We start from the raw sequence: 22,219 nt of genomic DNA, 5'->3' as shown, positions 1-22,219 counted from the left end.
GGCCCTGAGAAAATTATCCTCACGTTCTCTTATGAGAATGGCCCTTGGTTTGCATCTGAGCACATAAATTTCTGTAGAATATTGCTATTCTCTACATGCGAAGAGTGGCTCCCATGCTTAAAGTGTTCATAGAGTCAATGTGATATAAAACTGAACATCTGCTTCCTTCATGATTCTGGAATGAGGCATGAGCCAGGCAGGAGAAGCCTACACAACTGACTCTAATATAAACCCTGGACTTCCAGATCAGGCGAACTTTGCTGGTGGACAGCGTGTTACATGTGCTGTCACAACTCGTTGGTGGAGAAATTTGGTACATCTTGTAAGACTTCACTGAAAGAAGACTCTTAGGCATGTTTTCCTCTGGATTTTGCCCCATGTATTTTGCTTTTGAGAATTATTATAAATGACAGATGTGGGAACAACTGTATGCTGAGTCCTGTGAGAACTTTGTAAGCACTGAAACTGGAGGTGGTTTTGGGAACTCAAGGCATATGCCTCCTTGTCTAGTTAGCTTTATTTCCCCTTCTCCTATTGGTGGCTCCTGGGAGTGCATTAATAAACTGCAGGATTCTATTCCTTAATCAACCTGTGCTTCTGGGAGGATCTGAGTCAGTCAGAACGTTAGTCTTAACCAAGAGCATTTGAGTCTGTCATCATTCTTGCTCCAGATTATTTGTTCCTTTTTTTTTTTTTTTTTAACCTACCTCTGTCCAACTCTATTCTTATTTTTAAATAAAAGCTTACTTGGAGAAATTAATTGAGTGTTCACAGATCATAAATTGGATATGAATTTTATTTTATAACTTACAATAGCGCACTTTATTGCCCTGTTTCTCTTCACATTATGTTTTGTTAGAGGTTCAATTTTTCAGTATTCTTAGAAGTTTATTACCCTGTTCACCTCAAGCTATTCAAATGATACACCCTTACATCCTACTTCATACTGAACACACCAGACAAAAGAAATATGACATGTACTACTTGGGAAACAAATAGTATTCAGCTTCCTTTTTTTTCCACTCAGATGTAGATATTCACTGTAATCTGGAAGGAAGAAACTAGTAGCAAAAGTTTCAGAAAGAATGTACTTCCTTAAAGTATTCTGGTGCTTTAGGGAGAAACGGTTTCTGAAGCAAAATTCCTGTTTTAAAATCTTGCCTTATGCTAATTTCAATGTGCTCTTAATCCTAAAGCTTCCTTTGTATTTTCTGGGTTGCTGACAATCTTTTTGTAGCAGAGTTGTTCCCATTCAAGAACAGCACAAATCGATCCTGAAAGCCCTGGCCAGTGACCCCCTCACTCCCACTACTGTACCATTTACAACGGTATCATGGTGAACTGTGCTGATTTGTAATTCAGGAAAGCATTATTATTTTGCTTTTATAAAAATCTGGGCCAAGAATGACAGAGAATTGTGCATGTCAATTGATTACATGATTACTAATGTTAAATAACATAAGAAAGGTAGCATGGATGGCCAGACATTTGAAACTACTGAGGTTCATCACTTTGCAAAATAATATGGAAAACAAGACAAGAAAGTTGAGTTTCTGAAATTCACCTGGAATGATGTCAATACTTAACATCTGAAATAGAACCCATAGTATGAAAATATGGGTACTGTGGTTTATGATGCTTTTCAACAAAGGAAAGAAAATATGGAAACAGTATTTGGTTTACAGTCTCAAGTAATAAATAGGACAATACATTTTTCTCCCATTTCCAGCTTAAGAGCCTTTGTTTTGCCTCTGACCAACCAATTGGGAAACAAAAGACTCTTAGTTCACCAAATTGAGATCTTTAAATAAAACACATAAATGCCATGAACATTAAAGAGGGGGAGTTCTCAAAGGTACAACACTCTCCGAAACTCCCCTCTCTCTTGTGGTACAGATCTGGAATTGCTTTATGATGATCTTCAAGTGTCCATTACACAGAAAATGTTAATCTCTTCTGGAGATTCTAATAGTGTTTTGATCTTTCTTTTGTCAGCAATTTGTTCCACACCTCTGTCAGTCAAAATCCACATAAAACTCCTCCTAGCTGCTCCTCAGAAAAGTGGAAAAATGACTATCAATAGCGAATCCTAATGATTTCTAACAGCTAAGACAAAGAATATTTCAGAAAAATGAAAATAGACTTTAAACACTTTCAGGTCATTAACAAAGTTGTGAAATTTATGAGAAATGTGGGAGAAGAAACTCTTACTATTTGCTAGATGCACAAGCTCTAATTCTTCATGTCCCTAGTTGAATGTTAACTTAATTATAAAACAAAATCTATAGCCACAGCCCAAGCCTGGGGGTAGAGTCTGTGCTACTAATCAACTTTAATTCCCTGGGCTAAATTTAATTACAAAACAACATTTGGTGCAGCTGCTAAACACTTACAGGTGACCACATGATAATATCGCAGTAATATTTACAGGTCTGTAGTTTTTGCTTTATTCATTCTACCCACACAGTAATAGCTCAGTCATATAAAACTTTGAGCCCAGCCTAGAATTTACACTACACGACAATTTTTAACTATTTTATACATCAATGTAGTTAAGCCAGGTAGGTATTAAATTTTACTTCAACTAATTTATGTTAGGATATATATTTTATGATGGATGGGATAGCTTAATAAAGAACACTCATAAACTGAGCATCATTTGTATACTTCTTACCTTTGTACAATCTTTTTGTATGTGAGACAAAAACAAAACAGCTTATGTGTGTTTTGTCCTATCAATTTGATTTTTAGGTTATAACAAATATTATTTTCCAATACATCTGAATGTATCTAATTCATATTTATTCATATTTTTAGTGTTTCATGAGACAGACATATTTGTGTTACAAAATAATTTTTACTTGACACAATTAAAATTAGTCTTTGCCATTGTGTAAATAACTGGCTTTTCTAATTTGTATAAAATATATTCATTCTGCACAAAGATCTGGGAAGATTATTGCACTCAGGGACCTAGATGTGATATTTTGGTTGGATAACACTGAGGTAAAGTTTTTACTTCATATTGTTTTAGCTTTTTTGCGCCACTCAAATACATCTTTTGTAATTTCTGGGACCCAGATTTTCTCTGGGTCTTTAGAAGAACATGAAAAACTATTTGAATTGAGGAAAAGATTAAGATGCAGTATTAATAAGGGAGTTCAATGTGACCTTTACTTTTCATTCAGCAATTCAGAATATAATACAGAATACTGCCCAATCTATATTAGGACTTGGTATCTGAGACCAAAATTGCTTTTTAAAAAGTGTTTGAAGTATTTCAGATAGAATCTACTGAGTACATTTCTAGCCCTTTTTGTTTTATTTTGAGACAGGGTCTCAATAAATTGCTAAGTTGCCCATGTTGGGCTGGAACTTGTGATCCTTGTGCCTCAGTTTACCAGACTGCTGGGATTGTAGGTGTGTGTCATCAGGCCCAACAGATACTGCTTCTTTTGTTTTCTCTTCCTTGGTACCAATCTTTGAATGTTACTTTTGCCTTTTTTCCTGTTTAGATTAAAACAGAAAGGCTAAAAAGAAGATGTATTACAGCTAATTATACCTTTATACAATAAAGAAGATTACATTAAATTCATCTGAGGAGTTCTGGAACGATAATCTCCTTTGAATTTTACACTGGTTCAGATATTACCTAACACAGTTCTGCATGGCTCATGTAGACGTTGGACAAAGAAGATGCTGTGTGTTTCAAAGTCAAAAGGCTAATGTCTCTGTAATACTAGTATCTGTCAGTCTCCTACCCCAGAGAACATCTTTCTTTCCTACTGAAAAGTGATTGAGTCACAAGAGGAAATGATTCTGCTTGCTGGAAGAAAATGGGATAGGAGGATTTATGACGTGACCAGATGTTCCAGTAGCCCTGAGGGGGCACCAGGATGGTTCTGCATATGTTGCAAACAGCACAGACTGTCAAACCATGAGACCCTAGGGCTTAGTGCTCTACTTCTCTGATGTGCAGACTCAGGATTGGAGAGTCAGAAGGACCCTTGGAATGAACTTGTCAAGAGATTTTAAACTGAGTGGGGGAGGAATGGGAGAGAGAAAGAGAGAGAGACAGAGAGACAGAGAGAGAGACAGAGAGAGAGACAGAGAGAGAGACAGAGAGAGACAGAGAGAGAGACAGAGAGAGATAGAGAGAGAGAGACAGAGAGAGATGGGGCTGGGGTGTGATTCCAATGGTTCTTAAATGCGACTCAGGGATTGCTAAGGATCAGGAGTTTTGTCCTAACTTGTAGCAGCACTCCTGGAAAGAATGTGAGAGTCGATGTCAGGGATAAAAAGCAGTGGGATATTGTATCACACAAAATTAGTTATAAAATACTAAAACATTATTGTGGCTGCGGGAAAGAACCAACACTTACAACTTTTCTTTTCCTGAAAGGACAGTATCACTTAAACGGGCACATTTCCTTGTTGTTTTTAATTTAGTACATTCTTTACTCTTACTCTACATTGTCTGTTCTGTTTCAGATTTATAGCCACCCTATGGCTGTTCATGGAAATTCTTCAGGGCCACCAAGGGACAGAGGGAGGGAGAGAGAGGCAGGAGGGACAGGGAGAAAGAGAGGTAGATGGAGGTAGACACAGACAGACACAGAGCATGGATAGATTTCTAAATAGAGCCAAATATGAGAGAAAAATTACCATAAGTTAAAATCGTATCTGCAAGGTTAAATACGTTTTCATAAAATGTGGCAGAGCATCTATCTTACCATCACTGTTGATGCACACAGCCTCTTGGACCTGTGTGCCTGGACCACACTCCTTTCCATTATCAGGTTCGCAGTCCCCAAGCCTCACTGCCTTCCAGTCATAGCAGGACGGCTCTTCACAGGGAATGGCTTCCAGTAAGTGAGGGCAGTTTCCTGTCCCTCCAGAGCCCCCAGTGGGCTCATTGGTAATTCGACGCTTCCTCAGTTTGAAGCCTGAGTCATTGGGGAAAAGAAAGCATTTCCTGTCAACAACATAGTTCAGAAAGCTGAATGAAACCCAGGGTAAATGCTGGATGAAGGCAGAGGGTACAAAAGCCATTTCTGTTTTGAATCACTAGTGTATGTATCCCCAGATTGCAGTTTAACCTGAGCTTGTGAACCACTCATCAAATAAAAAAGTGAACACAGGAAAGAATATATTGGGTTTAGCTTTCCACAGGAAAAAAAAAGTCGTATATCTTTCATGGAAAGAGGAAAAGGGAGATAAAGATGGAGACCGAGATGGAGATGGGGATAGAGATGATAGAGATAGGAAATATAAATAATCTTTAAGGAACAAAATCTCAAATTAATCAGAAGTAGGATAAGATAGATTAAATTGCTTGATTTATAATTCTTCAGCACTGGTATATGATTGAATCTGGAAAAGCAATCTCTGAGAAGTTGGATGGTTCTAAGAAATGGTCTTTTTGAGCCTTAGTTGAATTTTGGCTCTCTAGAAATCTGAATTCAGAACCTCAACCTTCTGGGTAAAATGTGGACCATTCACAGTTCTCCTACCTGCTTCTGTATTATGCCAGAGTACTGGCATTCTGACAGTGTAAACAAAATTAATAAATCTATTTACACTGAGTAGATATATTAGAATTAGTAGAAGCTGGCCTTTGAAACAAAATGAGAAAATAAAATTAAGAGATTATGTGACTCTAGTTCACCATGCCCACCATAAAATAAACTATTGCATTTATTCCACTCCTTTTAGATGTATCATTTGTATCATAAAAATAACAAAATTAAAAAAATATTTTTACCTTCAATGCCACAAAAAGAGTTGTGATAATTAACACAAGCTGTAGGTCAGCCCCTGAATTATTTATGTTTATTTACTCATTAATTCTTCAAAGACAATCTTGGTGACAAATATTTTTATGTCACTTTTATAGATAATAGTAAATAAGGAGCAGAGTCGAGTTTCCAGTGTATGTTGATCTGGTATCACATCTCATCCTAACCACTTCACTAAAGTGCCTCAAATCCTCTCTATCATGTTATCTAAATTATCAAGCATTTTGCCTGTGTTCCTCTATTTTATCTTCTGGTACCATCACCAGGATAGGTTTATTCATTTTTTGAAATCTATATTCCTTAGTCATCCTGGAAAATATTACAAACAAATAATCACAAGGAACACAAAAAGCACTTTTTAAATCTATGCGTATTTTAGATATGGAGTATCATTCTTACATACCTTTTTTGCCCTGCTGGTCATTGCAATTTTCGTAAGTACAAGGTCCCCATGCTGACCAAGGTGAAACCTCACATTCAATCGGACAGGCAATTTGGCACAACTGTGTAGTATTAGGTACAGGACCAGTGCATAATTTGGGGTCCACTGGTTTTGAGGCTGTTTGGAGAAAAATACAAGCATCTGTTAAGAATTAAACCATAAGTAAATGTTGTGACCAATAATATAATTTTTGTGAGTAGGGAGAAGAAAATTATTTAAGATGTACCAACAAGATATTTTCCAGCATTTCTGAGCTACATCCTGAGAATAAAAGGAGGAAGTACAAGGAATGAAAGATACAATAAAATACAGTAAAATAAAACTGAACTTGCAGATTATTTATCAGCTTTCTCACTGATTATGCATGCTGTTAATAATGCTAAAGATAACTTTCCTAGTCAGAAAAATAATCCTTAAGGTGAACTCTAAAATTCCATAGCTAGATTTTAAAAAAGTAGAATCTAATTTAGAGAACTGAACATAGCAGGAAGTTGTGGCAGATAAAATGGTCAGTTTGATTGGCCTGATATCCCACCTACAAGTACAAAATATTTGCAGTTGAAGCACATTTTAATTACTTATGCATCCTCTAGGTCTCTGTGCACATAAGGACATACGATCAAGGGTATTACATTGAGTGTTCATCTTGACACAATTTGTGTTTTGAAAAACAACCTGAAGATTTTCTTTTTCTTTTTCTTTTTTCCCTAGTGGTACTTAGCTCCCTAATCCTTATACTGCAGTGAAAATAAATGACAGGGCACCTCTAATTTGTTTAGTATGGAGAACAGTGTGTACATTCACTCTAGCTTAAAAGGATTATTGCTATGTTCATCATAACATCAGCCAAAGCCTGAAATGATTAATCATATTGCTTTCTAACAGTGAAACTACTTGGCACACCAATAATAAAAACTACCAAAAATGTTTCACTTTTTCTGAATATTAAAAAAAACCTTGATATCAATGATATATATTTCACATAGAAATGACTTATCATAAAGTCTCTTAGAGGCAGAAAAGTCTATAGCAAAAACAGCTGAAATAAACCTAACAACTTTCACTTTCAATACTTTCACTTGTGGAATCTTTAGACTGTCATTTAAAGTAGAAGTTTTGAGTAGTGGACATAGAAAGTCTTCTTGTTTCTTCCTTCTGTTGGTTAAAGGTCACAGTTTCTATAAACGAAAATCCAGGCCTGTGATTTTAGAGAGTATGCATTTGAAGAAATTTATTTTATATATAAATCTAAATATTTTTAGTATAGAAATATTGTATTTCTACTTCCTGGCTACTTTCTTTTTTAATTTTGCTTTGGTATATTTTGAATGTTTCACATAGAATAATCAGTAACAAAATTTTCTTTAGCTACTTAGAAGCAGAATTTGATACATAAGGATCAAGAAGTTATTTTTAAAGTAAAGCAACTATGAGTGTTGTTCAACAGCTAAATTAACTCTAAAATAATATAATCTCAGTTTTGTTACTGGAAGAAAGTGAATTCCTACAACTGAGAAAGGAACATAGCCCTGACAATGTTGGCCTTTATTTTAGGCTAGGAAGGCACAGTCAGACTTATGACTGTCATTACTGTAAGATCAGATGTGAAGTTTTTGTAGTACATTACAGTTGTAGTATAATAGTATATGGAGTGAAACCAGAGATAAATAGCACATTGGTATAAGCAACTGTATGGTAAGCAGAAGATTGAGTTTTATTCCCAGTAACAAAACAAACAAACAAACCAAAAAACATGAAGAAAGAAATAAATTTTAGAAAAAAAAGGGCAAATAAGTAGGTTGTTAGAAAATAATTAGAGTGAAATATCGTCAAATCTTTAAAAAGGTAAACATAGTGCTTAGACTGTACTCTCTTGTGTCTGCACCTTAAAATTGTAAGGTCATCTCTTTACATACATAGGTTAAAAACTTTTGAACCAAAAGAAGCAATATGATAATAAAATATTGGTATAACAAATTCAAATGAGGATAAGAAAGGAAGAAACAGAAGAAGTGGAAAAAACAATAAGACAGAAGAAATGAATGCAAATTATTAATGAAAGACATGATCAGACTTAATAAAAAATCTAAAAGACATATTCACTAGTCATTAGAAACTAAAACAGAAGATGCAAAGAAGCCAAAATACTTAAGTGTTGATGTAGAAAATAATTTGTAAAGCTCCAGCATGCTGGAAATGACATGTCAAAAAATACAGAAAGCAAAAATTAATAAAAATAAATTTTAGAGGCAGGTTTTTCCACTTGAAGATGGAGTGCATGTGATTCACTTAATAGTAGATGCTCCTGAGTATTTGCTATATGCTCAGAAATGCCACACTGTTCTAATTTCTAAAAATTTTTATTTAATTGCTGAAAAACCCAATTATTTCAATTACCTGCTTTGGGGTGGGAGGATAACTTGAGGGAGTTATATGGAGGTTAAGTACCTTGTCTCAACTAAAATAACTAGGGAAGAGTAATTTTTGGATACCCAATCAAGTAGGTAGCTTCTCTAATCTTCACTGTGTACTTCCAACTACTCCATGTGACTTTGGAAGGATACATCACGAGGCCTGAATTACACGGAATGCCTACATAGATGCATTTATGTCATAAGAAATTTCCAAAAATAATTACAGTAAATTAAAAATAAAAGTACTGGGGTTATAAACATAATGTGAATCACATTTTCATGGTTATATGATGAAGCTATCAAAATAATCACATATCAACCCTGATCATCTATTAATAATAATTAATATGATTTTTGTGCTGTAGTTATGGACAGCAATTGAATCTTTCTTCTAAAAGATACCAAGAATTGTCTGACAAAAACTGAGGTGCAGCAAAGTGGCAGAGTGCTGGCCTGGCACTCAAATGTCCTGAGTGCAGTCCTCAGCACTGGGGGACAAATGTGCTATCCAAGTAAATCACTGTTAAATGCAAATATTTTTCATTTGTATTGACAATAAAAAGCACTTATATTGCGAGTTTGTCTCAAGGTTTTAATAGGTGAGTGTGGCTATTCCCATACCCTTGACCAGAACAGGAAACAGTCCTCCTCTGTTGTGGGTGGTCATCCTCTCTGACCAAGTGCAGCAGAAGGGACACACATGCAGTGGGAACGAGGAAGGGGACACCTAGCCAGATCAGCCAAGTCAGCCCAGGTGGTCAATAGGGTGACAGACGTCACAGCCAGACACTCTCACATCCATAATAGACACTCATGTTGCGTTTACTGAATTGATTATTTTAATCCACAAGTGGTGCACGAAAAAGTTTAGAGGAGAATCATGAGGTAGTGCAGGCATTCTGAACAAGGGAAGTGCAATCCCAAATTTAGAGCTGAGAAAACCGAGACACAGAGAGACTAAGTAATTTGAGCAAAGTCAAACAGCTAATTAGCGTAAGTTGGGATTTCATTTTTCTACCATACTTTAGTATCTTACAACAATTAGTATAAGCCATGTCTCTCAGCTATTAAATATCTTCTACCAATATATACTGTATTGCTTAGAGCAATGTAATGCTGTAAAAAATTTACTTGATTATTGTTTTGGTAAAGTAAGAGCAGGAACTGTGAATGATACGTATCTGGCAAATGAATCTGTAATATTTTAATTTAAAAATTTAAATCCTTAAACATGTTAATATACAATATTTTAAATTAAATGATTTGTCCCTTAAGATATCCTGAATTAAACTATATGTATATTTTGAAATTTTTTATAATGAAAATATATCTTTGGATTTTCAAAATATTTTGAGTTAGCGATGTCATACTTGATCTGCCTCAGACTTATTTGTATAATGATATGCCTTTTCTGCATTCATTCAAAAGATATATTAGGATTCAAGGTTGAGAAAAATGCAATAAAAATTAAATATTCATTTATCCATTTGACAAAGTGGTTGAACATTTTAAGAATTCAAGATCACTTGATAGTGTATTTATTGTTCTTGGTCCTTAAAAATCTGCTTCTTCTTGAATTAGCATTTGACTTCTTGCAATGAGCTTATTTGATTATTAATTCACAATAATAAAGAAATTTTCTTGGATTTAAACCTTAATTTCTGTATAGGAATTGACCGTACATTATTATTAAGTAGAAGGGAGCATAATTCCTAAAGAGATTCCAGTCACACAAAGATAAAATCATTTACAAATGGTTCTGCTTTCTCTGCTCATTATTTTTTTCCAGTTGGTGAAATAAGCTCTTACTTTTTACATAGTCCATCCTTGTATTGGACACTATAGGTAAAAGGGTATTATAAGCACAGTTGTAGGAATGGTCACTTTTGTTCATTTGCTACTGATGTTTCTCTTAATTATTATAAGCTCATAGTGGTGATTTAGGGATATTTAAGCAAAGTAGTCTCAATTACAAGAAGGTTGCATTGATGGTTCACTCAATACTCACACACAGTTTAGCCAGAGTCATTATAAATTCACTTGTAAGAATTGATGTCAAAAAGCAAATTTTGATCGTGAAAATTAATCCAATTCTATGTATATTAGTTTTCTCAGAAAACATTTTGATTTTCTTGTGCTGAATTTTATTCACAAAATTTTTTCTTGCCCTAATTAATTTAATGGAAACATAAAACCCAGCACATATTTGATAAGAATGCAGCACATTGTTTTCAAAGACTATGCACTTATTTTTAGCCAATTTTGAAATTATATTTAATTTTTAAATTTTAATTTTGAAGTGGGTCTAGGCTGGCCTTGAGCTCACTACGTCCACTCAGGTTGCACCTGAACTTTTCAATCTCCTGCCTTAGCCTCCTGAGTACTGCAATTATAGGAAAATGTCACCACTCCTGACTCTCAAAATTCTTTTCAAACAATAATTGAAAATTATCTATTGGTAGTTAATGTGCTATAATCTTCACTATAACCTACTTCTGGCTATGATTAACTTGTTTTTAATCTTTCTTCTTCTGACCCAAGATATAATATATTTTATTTTCTGATAATAATTCATAAATACTGTCGTTAGTATCCAGTTCGCTAATCACTGCATGGTCCAGATTTTCATCCTGTCCATCCTGCTTGATCACAGATTATTCCTTCTTGGAGCATGCCTGTGTTTGCACTTGGACAATCGTCAAATTATTTTGAGGTTATAAATCAGATATTTGCAAATTGTTTTTTTTTTTTTTCATACATTAGACAATTTTAGAGCTAGGCTATTCTTCTTAGTGGTTACTAATTTAGGAATTAGGATATTTTTATACAGATATTTTGATCTTTCTATTTGACTATTGTGTTGAGGTTAAAGATGTCTAGGCTTGCTCTATTTTTGGTTTATCATAAAGTGAAAGTTATCCTGGGTACATTTCATAAATTTAGATAGGAGTCTTACAAAATATTCCAGTAAAGGATTTTTAAGCCCAGAGAATTCTTTTTCCTTTGCTCCTTGGTTGTGATCCTAGTATTAACGTACTCAATTATGGATGTTCAAGAGACAGATGGAAGGAAGGAGCTAGAATAAGGACACTAATAGTAACGTGAGGTATATGGTCAAATATCTGAGGAAGTGTTTTGTTATATGAACGACTAACACCACCTTGTAGCTGGCCTGCTCTCAGAATTCTGGCTATCAACAGAGTCAGGTGTGTATTTGGGTGGTGGCTTGATAACTACATTTGTATTCAGCTTTTACTTCACTGAGGTAGAATGTCAGAACCCTATGAAACTATATTAGTCACATTTTCATTGTTGGGACAAAATACTTGACATAAACAATTTAAAGGAGGAAACGTTTATTTTAGTTCACAGTTACAGAGGGGTCAGTCTATGGTCAGCTGGCTCCAAGGAAGAGACACCATGGTGGAAGAGCATGGTGGAGCAAAGCTGTCACGTCATGGTAGCCAGGAAACAAAACAAGCAAAAAGAGAGAGAAAGAAGAATGGGCTGGAAACAGGATACACCCTTCAAAGGCACATCCCCAGTGACCCATTTTTCCAACTAGACTCTACCTCTTAATAAGCCCAATCAGCTATGTAGTCATCCATGAATTAATTCCTTAATAAGGTCAGTTGGAAATCATAATCCAGCCATCTCTCCTGGCCCCACTCAGAACATTGCAATATGGGGGATCAAGTCCTCAATGTAGGAGTCTCTGGAGGACACTGAAATCAAACCATAGCACTGCTTCTTTCACCAACTCTATGAAATCTCACGTGGATTATTCTTGGTGTTGATGCCTTTAATTCTCAATCTCGTATTAGTATCATTTTAGGAGACATTAACTCTTCTAAGGGGTTAGCCTCTTGATGGATTGCTTCCTCATTTGAAGGAATGTTTCTCTAGTTTTGCAGCATTTTCCCGAGTTGTATATTCCATTGGTCACATCAGGGAATCTAGACAGAACTCCAGAGGCAAAGCTACATTGACTAGAAAATAACTACTTTTATGTATTGATTCAAGTCAAATAGAACCAAGCTACTGTTTTAAGTATATATAGAAGAAGCACATGTGAAATTTCTTTTGCAGCCCATGTTTCACATGAGAAAAGAACATTTCATAATGTGGTGTGTCAAAGTATATGCTTTCAAAGCAATGTCTATCATTGCTAGGATTTAGTGCTCACAAATCGTATAATCAGCTTGATGAGGACTCACTCTTATCACAGGAATGCACCATCTGTTGCAGCACTGCAAATATATTTTTATGACTTTGTTTTAAAACAGAACATGTAGAATAGTGCACATAAAACTCACACCAAATCTTTCTAATTCACTCTTACTGTTTCAAATTCCCACTTACAATGTCCATAACTAGGAAAGAAAGTGTTAATAGATACTGTAAATTAAAACAAGCAATTTGGAACATGAATTTCATTTACAACACAATGACAGAGAAATGTAGCAGGTCGAATTTAGAATTACAAATTTATTTTAAAGTGAGTACTAAAAAAGAATCAAATAAGATCTGCAACCAGGTCCACATACTTCTCAAACTACTACAAATGCAATTATTCAGATGATTAAGTGTAGAATTCTGCTAGTGCGGCTATGAATAATTTCCATAGATGAGGTGGGTTAAAATGATATTCTGCAGCGTGGAGGGGAGTGGATGCAGAGAGGCCTATCAGAGGGCTTTCTCAAAAATCAGGGCAATGCACAGTGGCCCCAGCCAGAGGTGAACAGTGGAGGTGAAGTGGCTGGATAAGGAGTGAGGATACAGCCAGGAGAGTATCTGAGGAATTATTGAGGGGGTAAAAGAATAATCAACAATTGCTCCAAAGACTTTGGTCCAAGCAGCCTGCTTTTAATTCCTGGCTTTCATTATGTTGTATCTCCGTCCTCTCAACTCCCTGGTCTGCAATGAATGCTCTTTTTTGCTGCTTTTCAGGCAATCAGAGGCTTTCCATAGACAGCAAATCCCCCATTTCCTCTTTCCTGTGCCTTTACTCCTGCCTTCCACCTAAAATTCCACCTAAATTAATTCACCTTATAGTAGCTACTGGCTAAATTTCCAGGTCTATGTTAAAATGCTGAGTATGACATTTAAACAAATTGTGCTAATTTTTCTAGGTTCCTCAACTTTCACTCCACTCATGGTTAAAACTCAATCAAATTCATGTTGAGATTCTTTGAAAAATACCAGTAAAAACTTGGGGTTATTTAAATCCTAGCATGTGTTTTCTAAAAACCAACATTACAGTTCCAATGTTGCTAAGACAGTATCACTGGCAAATGTCATTATGTGGAATTGAAGATTTTGAGGATGGACAAAATAATGGGTTTCTGTGTCTGTGGAGCATAATCATGGATTTCATGATGGACACTCAACTTTACAACAGTGACTTTTCAATTTATCAGTGTATGCACAATTACTGGAAGGAAGAGAATGTTTTAAGGAGGCAGATTCATGAGTATCATGCTCTAAAATTCTGATTCACTACATTTGACGGAAACCCTTAGCAAGTCTAACAATATAGACTTTTAACACACACTTCAAATGACCTAGATGCAGCACTGTTGGGACTATCCATTGAGAAATATAATTTTGAGAACAGCAACTGAAACATGATACCTCCAAAAACTGTGGAATTAAATTAAATGTTAGCTTAGTAGAAAATGCCAAGCACGTTCTAGATCAGAGAGGGATGCCCCTCTGTGTGTGTGTGTGTGTGTGTGTGTATATATATATATATATATATATATATATATATATATATATGGCATAGCTATTTTATACGTAATAGCTATGCTACTAATCTCTATTAGTTGATTAAAAAGAATGATTTGTGCTTACATTGTTTGATCAATTTCTTATATAATTATCTGGGCAACTGCTTTTAAAATAACAATATGCAATATATTAACCAGTGTTATTTTCTCATTATTGTTTTGAAATTCTGTATGTTTTTTGTTTTTAAAAAAATTTTTTTTAAATCAGGTAAAGCCCTGAAAGTTTCCTAAAATTACTGTCCGTATACATACATAAGAACTAGCTCTGGTTATGTTTGGTTTTAGATGTCTCCAGTCTTAACTTGTAAAATAAGAAGGAAGAATCCTCTGGGGTCCAAGACTCCACATTTCTAGGAAAAAATTCATTTTTCTCTGCACTCCCAAACTTTCACTTCATGTGGAGAAGTGATTCTCCCCTTGCTTTACACTGGAATCTTCTGGAGGCACCTTAAAAATAATGATGCCTGGCTTGCTTTTCCAAATATGCTAATTAGGATGAAATTTTAGAGCATGTCATGGACTTCAGAAGGTTTAAGAGCACCTCAAGTGATTCAACACTTCCTGTGGACTCTTCTACCTGAGCTCACAGTTTACTCCTATATGTGAAACGGCATTTTGAATCAGTTCATTTCAAGTTTTCTGGCCTCTGAATTCCATTCCACTTTTCTTTCTCGGATCTTTAGGTTTTCCTTTTCTTAAAATTTTGCCATATAGATTATTCAATAGTTTAGAGTTTTGATCGTTAATTTCTATTATTAAACATGTTTTATATTTTATTTCATGGATTTTACCTTTTCAATTTCAGCTCTATTCTCTTTTACACTTGTGCTTTTGTTGACTTCTAGCTTTCATAATAATTTAAATCTGTGCCTGTTATTTTACTATCTTTTAAATTTTAATTTTCTTTTTATTTTAATGACAATTTTATTACAATTATTACATTACTTTTTGCTAAAATTATTTAATATTTAAAAACTTTCCTTCTGATATCTCCTATTGTTACCATATTTGAATTTGTCATTCTCATATATTTCAGTTGTCCCCCCAGATACAGAAAATCAAAACATTTGAATGTTTGCGGAATGGAGTGTTCTCCCTTAGTGTGCAGACCCTGTTAATCTCCAAAGTATCTCTGGGTTATTCAGGTGCCACTTAAAAAAATAGAGTGCCTGTGCTTTTTAATATTTCATGTCATCACAACTTACAGGAAGGGCTACAGATTTGAAAATCCATGAAGTATGACACACAGAAAACCACTGACTGTGGAGAAAGGAATGTCACCTTGTAACTTCACAGGACCCATGCGAAGTGGAATGGCTGGACATGATTTAAATATCTCATTTCACCTTGGAAGTAACTATATAGCATGAAACATAATGTGGAGGTAGACCCAAAACCAGGTATAACGTGGAGGTGGATCCCAAACTAGGTATCTAGTATCACACGTGTGTAGCTTGGTTGTTATGTGTTATCTTGAGATTATTTCTATGTGCAGTCTTGAAGGCAGCCTCCGAGGACCCCATGGCTATGGTTTTGCTCAGCATCTTTCTCTGCTCAGGGGAATGGCTCCCAGCCGTCTCAGCTGCAGGGCATTTGGGAGGCCATGTCCATTTGCTGGGACTGATGTTTGACCAGTTGACACCAAAATGATTAGAGAGGTGAGAAATATGAGAAAGGAAGTTGGTTCTTCTTCCAGACTACGGGTTTTGGTTTCACTGGATATAGTTCTCTGGAAATGAAGAGATGGCAGGGGTTTTCTAAATCCTTGATCTATCACCAAAAAATGAAATTAATGTTATTCTGAGAGTGTAGGGAACATAGACCTGACATTTCCACTTATTTAGTTTCAAACTGTTAAGCTGTAACTGTGAGAATGTTTATTTCCCCCCACAGAGATATCACTAAATTACATCTCACATTTCTTGCTGGAATATAATGTATTCTAAATCATTGGTCTTTATGTATATGTAGCTAGGCACATACTTGTAGTACATGCATAACAACTGCATTAATCGTATCTTCCCTTATATTTTACCTCATACTTAAGGGAAACCTCAGCATGTACCTACCATGGTTCTAATTGAAGTATATGGATTCTCTCACTTAAACGCACAAATGTTACACTTTCTAGAAAAGAAAACTGGTTTACAGAGGAGTTCAAAATCCAAGATTGCATGATTCTAGGCATTTCATATTCATAGTTTACACTTTTGATTGCTTATTACCAAATTCTCTTCACTTTCATTTCCTGACAATGTCAGCCTGTTACGTTCCAGAACGAAGAATACGCTCACTGGATGCAGAAACAAGCATTTCAGCAGATTTGTTTCATTGCCTCACAGCTTTCATTGTTGCTGTAAAATCTCAGCCTTAATTTGTTGTATTTATTCAATTGTCTGAATCATACTGAAACTATATTTAAGTATATGTGTCTGTATCTTTAAAATGTTCTTTCAGTTAGAGTGCAATTATCTTTTCTGTTTCTCTATCTATATTTATCCTGCTTGGGGCTTGCTGAGCATCACTGGTTCGTATGCTGATTTTTTTTTCAACAAATTTCAGAAAATTTTGGCCATGACTTCTTCAAATACGTTTTTGGTCAGATCATGCTCCTACAAGAATACCTGTAATACTTACATTGGGTATCGTCATATTTCACTTGTCACTGACCCGCGATCCACTCTTTCCCCTCAATCTTGTTTTCCTCTTTTAATCTGATTATTTGTTGAACTGTTTTCAAGATCAATACCCTTTCTTCTACTCAGACACAGAAATTTAAATCATTTTTTTTTTCTAAAAAGTCACAGCCTTTCTTTACAACCTGCAATTCTAACATCTGCACAGTAACTATTTTATTGTAGGCTTTGTAAATTCTTTGACTGGCACATTCTTAAAAATGTCTGTTTTTCTCCTCATTCTAGCTTTTTTCACTTTCCATGGTAATTTTTTCCTTTAATTCCTTATATGTATAGTTAATAGTTTATTAAAGTTCTTGTCTACAAATTCTAATGATTAGATATCTTCAGGGAATTCTTTTATTATTTTTTCTTGATAGTCCATTTTTATACTATTTTGTGCATGTAGTAATATTTTAATATATTTGTGAAGAGTACATTTCATAGAAAGTTGAGATTATGCCGCTGTGTATTAATAATAGTGTGTTAGTAATACTGTGTTAACATGTTCAGATAAACAGTTAAATTACCCAAAGATCTTACTGATTCAAATATGGAATTATATTAGGACTGCTCTCCTGGTATGAACTTGGCTATGTCAGTGCAGTTCATATTTCCAATCCATGTTGCTTGGGGGGTCCGATGTGCTAATCAGATATTCTTCACCTCAGCAGACTGGAACTCTAACATCTGCCAATGCTGGGCTACACATGTAAAACACCACCTTTCAGGTGTCAGCCCCAGGGCACAGGATGTTGTCAGGCCTCAGCATGTCCATGCCAAAACACGTGCAGGACCCATGCAGCACCACACATGCACTCTTAGATTCTCCCCTTCTCCATTCAGTGCAGAAATTTCCAGCCTCTGAAGCTGCAGAGAGCTGAGATTTCTAACTGATTTAAACTCAGCAAGATCTTACACGATGCTTATTCTCTCTTCTTTGTGGCAGGAGAATCAAATACTCATCTCATAACTATGATCAAAATTTCTGCTGCTTATTTTTTTAATGCTTAAAAACAGCTGCTTTGATTATTTCATCAAATTTTAGAGTTGTTCCTAATCGAATGTTTCCAATTATATTGACCTGGTTAGAAGCAGAAGCCAAATGATACACTGATTCATTTGCTTTTCTGATGACTTGATGACTTGAAATATTTACTAGCTAAGTTGTTTGATCTATCTATCTATCCTTTGTGTGAGTGTGTGTGTGTGTTTAGATCTGTCATCTCTCTGGCTATCAGAGAGATGCTCTAGCAGAGTCAAGATTATTTGGTGGTCATACTTTTTGATTACTGGTGTTTACTAATGAATTAATTTATTCATTTTGCAATAAATGTTTTCTGAATGCTAACTACACGTGATTTATTTTGCTAATGATGTTTTTCTCTACGTAAATATAGATAGTCCATTTTAACATATCTATTTAACGGGACATGGAGTTTGTGCTGCACAGACATTATGTGCTCTAAACTTATTTGTTCTGCTACTGCAAGAATGCATGAAGGGGAGACAAGTGTACATGAGGGTTGTGATTAGAGATATCAAATAGAAAAATCAATATGTGCTTGTCTCTCAAAAGAGAATTCTGAGATAGATATATAAATGTGGGAATACAAACAAAACCTAACAATATAAGCAATGTTACCCAACCATTCTTCCTCACATCATCCTGTTTTAATCCTTTGAGTAGGGGCTAATGGCTAGCTGATACTTTTTCCTTTGTTTATTTGCGTATAACCTGTCAACTTCTATTAAAATATTAGCTCACTGACAGGAAGAATTTTGCTTGTATTATTACCTTCTCAAGTTTCATCGTTTGTAACAGTCCCCAGGACACAGAAGACACTCAGTAAATGCAGGTTCAAGAAATGAGTTATTAATGTCTTCCTGCCACAGAAAATGGAATATGACAATGAAGACATAAGCAATCATTAAGGAACGACCTTAGCTTACTGGCCTGAGACAGAGTTTTGACTTAAGAGTAAGGTACATACTTTAAAATCAATGTTGTTTAGAGAGGCAGTATTTTTGTCTAATACCAAACTGCTCTACAATTAATTACCTTATAATCTGTGTCACCATTTTAAAAACTGTAAGCCAGATTTACTTGACTCACAATTCAGGTCATGATATTTGCTACCTGTATGTCTTGGTGAAATTATTTACCCTTTTTGTACCACAATATTGTATAATACAGCAATGGTATCATCATGCTAGGAAGGCCTAGTAACAAAGTAAATACAAAGCACAACAGTGCCTCACATACAAAAATTATCATCTTTTATGTATTCTTTCTCTTTAGTATTATCACTTCACATTAATTCATTTAGATCCATATGTACGCTTCATCTTGATGACAATATATGAAAGTTAACTTCTTTCATAAGACAGCATTATCACTGATAATGCATCTCACATTAGTTTTGTATTTTTGCTGTGGATTATATAAGCTATGGAATATATTTAAAGTGCTTTAATTTTTCTATAACTGTGCCTAGATGAACTTTTATTTGACCTGCATTTCCACAGGCCAGGATTCAACTCCATATGCAAGAGGGATATTATTCTATGCAAATTTATATCTTTACAAAGCCTTTCCATTTTCATTTGTGGATGCTAACTTTATCTTCATCCAGGTGGTTGCTGGAAAATGTCTACTTTTAACTGCATCTGAGTAACAACCAGAATAGTTGTATTCCAGATTCCTGTGACCATAGATACAAAAAATTCTCTGCCTCTATCAAATCTCAGAGAAGGAAATTGCCTGAGGGAAGAGCTGTACAGCCATTCATTTAGCTATCCATTCTGAAGTCCACTGCTGGATTATCCTACTTAGCAGAGACCTATAAATATGTACTTTATCAAATTATGCCCTATACTTGCCATTATTGAATCACATTTTCATATGTATGGTGTATTAACACTGAATAATGTTGTGTAAAGAGAAAACCTTCTTATAAAATACATTGTAGTTTTTATTGTAAAGATGTCAATGCCACTGAAACTCATATTTACAATGTTCTCTTTATGAAAGCCCACCAGAAATTACTGTTTTATAACCATTTCACATTGTCTCATGAGCACTGTGAATTAATCCAATATCCCTCTTTGCAATGGTCACTACAAGCTGAGAGTTAGAACTTGTGATCTGTTTCAAGATATTGTTAATGTCCTGTAGGGTACAGGTGTATCATTATAATTATTGATTTGATAGCCTTTCTAGGATAGCATTTTTCCTTTACATTCATCATTTACTCATCACTAAAATCATTTATTTTCCTTGATTGTATGTACTTACATATAACAAAATAAGGTGTACTAAGTATTAAAAAATCTTGTCATTGAATGTAAACTTTTCTATCTGAGCTCAAACCAGATTGATGAATTCAAGCCACTTTTCAAGCCATCAATATAAGCTATTTTTGCCATAAAGGATATCTATTAAGAAGAAATCTACCTATATTTACAGAAGACAATCATTACCCTATCTAAAGCACATCACATACAACACATTCATATTCTCCTCTTGGATACAAAGACTACTGTTCATAGTTATTAGCTGTTGGTTTGATTCTGATATCATAAATTCTGAGATGAAGAGCTGTTCAGGCCAACTGACTCTGTACAGTATGTCAAAGGTAACTCTCTCATTTGAGACATCTGAGACATATACCAGTAATTGACAGTTCTGGAATTACAAAATGCCAACATAACACTTGCTCAAGTTACCATGGACTTGATTTAATCATGTCGTGTCAGAGAACAAACTTACTGAGTTGGTTCGGGTTTAAATTAGGTTAACTTTTCTATAATTATCTGTTATAAGAATCAGATTTCTACACCATTTTGTTGGTTTATTCTGTAACAGAATTCAGATATTGCACTTTTGATAACTTTGATAAGTCTGTGCAATGTCAGTATACCTATTGAATTTACTTTGAAGCAAATTCACAGGACAATGGAGGTTAGGTTTTAGAGCTAAACAATAGGTTTTGCATCTGTGTTTTGTCACTTACTGATCACGTGTTTGGAAAACTTGCTCTGTAATCATCCGTTAGGTCATGCATAAGTTGGAAACCACTGCTTACCACCTTGCTATAGACTTCTAGAGGGCAGTAACAGCTTTCTTAGTGAAACTTCACATGACTTTAATTTCAAAATATTTCTGAAATTCCTACTTGAGTAAGAACTTACTTGATACAAGGTGTTTCAACCACATCTATCTGAAGATATATCAGACACTTTATAAAAACTTTTTTTGTATCATTTGTTATTATTCTAGTAACAATGAGAGAGTTTCTTTAGGCATAATGGTATACCTACTCCAGTGGGATCAGATTTTCAGAGAAACTGTTTAAAGGACAGATGGACGAGCGTGGTATTATGAGGTTCAGCAATGGTGAGAATGTCCTTTGTAGAGTAACTAAATAACTCACGGTTATTTTAAGCTTTTATTTCAGAATACTGTGCAATGTGGTACTGCTTAAACTTCTGAAGCATTCTGAATTACAAAGGAATTTGCAATTATTTTGGCTCTTAGAATTACAGAAGTATAATGGATCATATTTATTTTCTTCTATAATAACACAAATAAAGCTTTGGAAAAGGTCTACCTTTTCCAAGAAAGAAGTAATTTCATACATGGCAGAAGTATGTGACAGAATTTTAATACACAATATAAAGAATTTTCCATCCATTACATCTCTTCCATTATATTTCTCAACTAGTTTGACTAGAAGACCTGAAATAAAATTGTTTTTAAAAATTCCTTTTATCTAAGTTTAAGAAAAAAAACCAATCATATAAACAAAAGTAATTAATATTCATTTGGTGTTTATTTGCCTTATGCTAAGCCTGATGTGTTTTCCCATTAAGCCTTTCAGAAGAAAGAAAAATAAAGGAAGAAAAGAATAAAGCTAGTGAGACAGACAGGTTATTCCAAAATGAAACACTATAAATTTACATGCCAGGTCTCTTACTGAAACAACATCTCTGTCATTCTTAAGGATATTTCCAAATGATACCATTGTCAGATGTGCTCAGACCTCTACCAAGAATAATGAATCATGTTACAGAAGTTCAGTGGAGAGGGAAAACA

General features: G+C 34.8%; 1 protein-coding gene across 1 annotated transcript in view; it reads right to left on the bottom strand.

Annotated features, from left to right (window-relative positions):
• The window catches only part of Thsd7a (thrombospondin type 1 domain containing 7A), a 371,111-nt gene that overhangs the window by 126,829 nt on the left and 222,063 nt on the right, over positions 1–22,219 (bottom strand). The window contains exons 5-6 of the mRNA XM_063242093.1: positions 6,202–6,357; positions 4,734–4,946 (exon numbers count right to left, since the gene is read on the bottom strand). Coding sequence (XP_063098163.1) covers positions 4,734–4,946; positions 6,202–6,357 — 369 coding nt within the window. The remainder of the gene's footprint in view (positions 1–4,733; positions 4,947–6,201; positions 6,358–22,219) is intronic.

The sequence above is a fragment of the Cavia porcellus genome, unplaced genomic scaffold (genome assembly GCF_034190915.1).
Source record: "Cavia porcellus strain 051 isolate PalLab524CR breed Dunkin Hartley unplaced genomic scaffold, mCavPor4.1 scaffold_2, whole genome shotgun sequence".
Classification (NCBI taxonomy): domain Eukaryota; kingdom Metazoa; phylum Chordata; class Mammalia; order Rodentia; family Caviidae; genus Cavia; species Cavia porcellus.
The sequence above is the reverse complement of the archived record's forward strand: the minus strand, read 5'-3'. Positions and strand labels throughout refer to the sequence as shown.